Raw genomic sequence first — 3,974 nt, forward strand, 5'->3', positions numbered from 1 at the left:
TTTTAACTTTAAATTTTATTACGTATTTTGCATTTATAAGCCTAACAAAATTTCCATTTTGTCCAGAGTTGCCATCAGCGGTAATGCTTATTTATTTGTTCTTTTTCAACATGCTTACTAAAGAAAAGGCCTTATATTGATTCGAATATCCAGATATATAATCTTAATATATAATTCTTTTGGTTTTATTGTTCTACACTTTTGATTGATATTAATTGTTGTGTTTCCCATATGAAAATCTTTTGTAGAATATAAACAATATAGCAAAGCGAGCATCAAACTGGCGAGCATGTTTGATCGTCTATTTAATATTCTTAAGTATTGATTATAAAAATACGTAAAAAGGTATCGAGTATTTACATGCATTTCAATATAAAGGAATTTTTTGACAGATTAAATATGCGCTTTGAAATCGTTGTAAAATTGCGCATTAAATAAAAATATTATTTATTAAAAACAGTTTTAAAGCAAATTAAACAATAAAATTAATTTTTAAAAATGAGTTCTAATGTTATTAGGACACCTGTCTCACAAATAATTCACAGTAAGGATGCTACAGATAAAGATGAGCCCAAAAAAAAGTCTCGTGAAGATTGGAAAAAAGCTAAAGAGTTGGAAGAAGCGCGAAAGGCTGGTACAGCACCTGCAGCGGTTGATGAAGAAGGACGGGATATAAATCCACATATTCCACAATATATATCAAATGCTCCTTGGTATTATGGAGCTCAAGGCCCCACCTTAAAACATCAGCGTCCACAAAAACAAGATTTACAAGGAGAATTAGAAAAGCAATATCCCAAAGGTATAAATGTTTCAAAACTTGTTACAAAATATCGCAAAGGGGCTTGTGAAAACTGTGGTGCTGTGACACATAAGAAAAAAGATTGTCTTGAGCGACCCCGTAAAATACAAGCAAAATATGCCGATTCAATTTTGGTCCATGATGAATATTTGGTTCATGATAATGCTGCCAATTATGATGAGAAACGTGATCGTTGGATATCTTATGATCCAGCGAATCATCGCGAAATTATTGAGGAATATGAAAAGGTCGAAGAAGCTAAACGGCAACTCAAAGCAGAAAAGTTAAAAATGAGTATGTAATATAAAAACAGTAATCAAATATTAGTTGTAAGGAATTTTTATATTTAATAATTCGTGTTTTAACATATAAAATTAAGATCCGGATGCAGAGCTGTCTGATGACGATGACAATGAAGATAAATATGTCGATGAAGTAGATATGCCTGGAACAAAAGTAGACTCTAAACAACGAATTACTGTTAGAAACTTACGCATAAGAGAAGATACTGCCAAATATTTGCGAAATTTAGATCCCAATTCTGCATATTACGACCCTAAAACAAGATCGATGAGAGACAATCCAAATCCTAGCAAGCCAGCTGAAGAGTGAGCATGCTAAATATATTTTAAATCAATACTATACTACTCTTGTCTAGATCTGAATTTGCTGGAGAAAATTTCGTACGTTTTACTGGTGATACTACAAAACATACATCTGCACAGCTTTTTGCCTGGGAAGCACATGGAAAAGGCGTTGACGTGCACTTACTTGCAGAGCCTACAAAACTAGAGCTATTACAGAAAGAATATGAGAAGAAAAAGGAGCATTTTAAATTAAGTGTAAGAATAGTTCTTTGTTTTATAGCTGAAAATAAAATTTTTTATGGATTTTTTATGGTTGTAGACAAAAGATCATATTGTCGAAAAATATGGAGGTGAGGAGCATCTGAACGCACCACCAAAATCTCTTCTTTTAGCGCAAACAGAAGAATATGTTGAGTACTCCCGCAGTGGAAAAATTATTAAAGGCATGGAGAAACCGAAGGCAAAAAGTGTTTATACAGAGGATATTTATAATAATAACCACACTAAGATTTGGGGCAGTTATTGGAGTGTTGGCCGGTGGGGTTATAAATGCTGCAAATCTTTTATCAAAGTAAATATTTCAACAAACTTTGATTTAATAACAAAATAAATATATATATTTTAGGGTTCATACTGCATTGGTATGAAAGAAACTGATTCATTATGTGACAATATTACATATTCCTTCGAGGCTGGAACAAAAAAAGATTGCCAAACTGATAGTTATATATCAGAGCCTTCGTCACCATCATCTTTCGAAGAACTTACTAGAAAAAATAATATTAAACTAAAAAAAACGCATGGAAAAACAACTAATAAGATTAAACCAATTCTTACAAATGTATCAAAATGTTCTAACGAAATAGATGACCGGAAGCGTCCATATAACAGTTTATATGAAATAAAACCTCCTACAGAAGAAGAAATAGAAGAGTGGCAACGCAAGCGTACCCGTGCTGAAGATCCAATGTTAGATTTCATTTAAAATAAATATTTTATAAAAAGATTTTATTAAACAAAACAATTAAACAATTGCATATTGATCATACAGAAGTTCTCTAATTTTATAATATTCATCTGATAAACAGCCTTCTATTGTAACTTTTCCAGTGTCAACACGACGAAGGGCTACTGTTCCATTATTACACCATAAAGTACCACCGGAAAATTCTGAATTTATATTGTTGCGCAACAATACCTGTTTAAAATCAGATAATTTCAATTCATTTATTAAAACAGAATTGTGAACAGGAATTTCATCAGTAGATAATGTTTCCAATGTAAACATCTTTTCTTCACATATGGTGTTTTGGTCAATTGCCAATTCGTTGCTTCCACTATCGATAACTTGTGACCGCAAGCCTATACGCCCGTCAACCCAAGCAACTTCGGCATCTTTTCCTTTTTGAAACTGCAGTTGGGAAACCAATCCTTCTGTTAAGCGTACTTGGTAAATGTGAGTCTCCGTTGTAACATCAACAATCTGTAAACATGAAAGTACTTTAATTGAATATAATAAAAATTTGAAATCTTACTTCACCCTTTTGAGGAGCAAATACTCGTGCACCGATATTTTGTTGACAATGTTTGGCGACCGCTTGAGTTGCATCACTGGAACCATGCACTATTATTACCCGTCTAGGTCGTAACTGTGAAAGAATTTTTAGCATAGACTCACCATCAGACCGACCCTCAAAGTCTATTCGCTGAATTTGAGCATTTATTTGAATAACTTTACGTTGACTAATACACTTTGTAGGTTTTTCTAGCAGTTCTATATCTGTTTTTACATATATTATAACTTAAATTTATTTAAAAAAACTAACATTTGTTATACTCTACCGTTGTTTGTTTTATATTTGTCCTTTACTTCCTCTTTTTTCAAATTTTCTTTGTTCTGTTCATCGTTAATAATTTCATAACCACTGTCAGCTATACGGTAATCATCCAGATTTATGATTTCACCATATTCATCACATTTTATTTTATCTTCGTGGAATGGAAACATTGCATAATGACGTTTATTTGATTTAAAAAATCCTGTATGCTGTCGGCTTTCAGGACGAATAACCATATCATGTTTTCCAGTTATAACACTCATTTCTATATCATCATCTGAATCCGAGCTACTTTCTTGTTGTTCATCTTGTTTTATAATTAACCGATTTACCTTTTCTCCCTGAGTTCGTAGATACTCTTCCAATTCAGGGCCTTCTAGTTCTACACGACGTCTTACATCTACTTCAATTTTCCGACCTGGAGATGTATTTTCAAGTAAGTCCGTAGCGAAGGTTCCCGGAGATGTTCTACAAAAATTCCATATACTTCAAAAAAAAACAAATGTAATTTGTTACCTTGAAGTAATTATGATACTGTTATTCGAGTTCTCCGCCCACTGTAACAAAAGTTCTCGAGAAAATCCGCTTTCCATATCAGGCGTACTTGCTAATACCACTTTGGGACTTGGTAGTTTAGAGAGGTCAGCATATGTGTGACACAGCTGAATAAACTTAAATTGAAATGGATTGTTTCGTGCTCCTTCAAACGACTTCATTAGTTTATCACTCATCCACTCAATCTGAGAT

The 3,974-nt window shown here is 32.9% G+C and overlaps 2 protein-coding genes across 2 annotated transcripts in view; one reads left to right on the forward strand and one right to left on the reverse strand.

Moving 5' to 3' along the window:
• The first annotated feature begins 368 nt into the window (after window positions 1–368).
• Window positions 369–2,390, forward strand: LOC119666734 (pre-mRNA-splicing factor Slu7-like). The gene is made up of 5 exons (XM_038076020.1): window positions 369–1,096; window positions 1,182–1,410; window positions 1,461–1,644; window positions 1,709–1,960; window positions 2,015–2,390. Exons 1-5 carry the CDS (start codon window positions 499–501, stop codon window positions 2,372–2,374), a joined length of 1,623 nt encoding a protein of 540 aa, XP_037931948.1. The 5' UTR covers window positions 369–498; the 3' UTR covers window positions 2,375–2,390.
• Window positions 2,248–3,974, reverse strand: part of LOC119663590 (probable cleavage and polyadenylation specificity factor subunit 2) — a 3,127-nt gene continuing 1,400 nt past the window's right edge. The window contains exons 2-5 of the mRNA XM_038073203.1: window positions 3,744–3,967; window positions 3,232–3,695; window positions 2,925–3,169; window positions 2,248–2,872 (exon numbers count right to left, since the gene is read on the reverse strand). Coding sequence (XP_037929131.1) covers window positions 2,414–2,872; window positions 2,925–3,169; window positions 3,232–3,695; window positions 3,744–3,967 — 1,392 coding nt within the window. The 3' untranslated portion in view covers window positions 2,248–2,413. The remainder of the gene's footprint in view (window positions 2,873–2,924; window positions 3,170–3,231; window positions 3,696–3,743; window positions 3,968–3,974) is intronic.

This window comes from Teleopsis dalmanni, chromosome 1, assembly GCF_002237135.1.
Source record: "Teleopsis dalmanni isolate 2A chromosome 1, ASM223713v2, whole genome shotgun sequence".
In the NCBI taxonomy this organism is placed as follows: domain Eukaryota; kingdom Metazoa; phylum Arthropoda; class Insecta; order Diptera; family Diopsidae; genus Teleopsis; species Teleopsis dalmanni.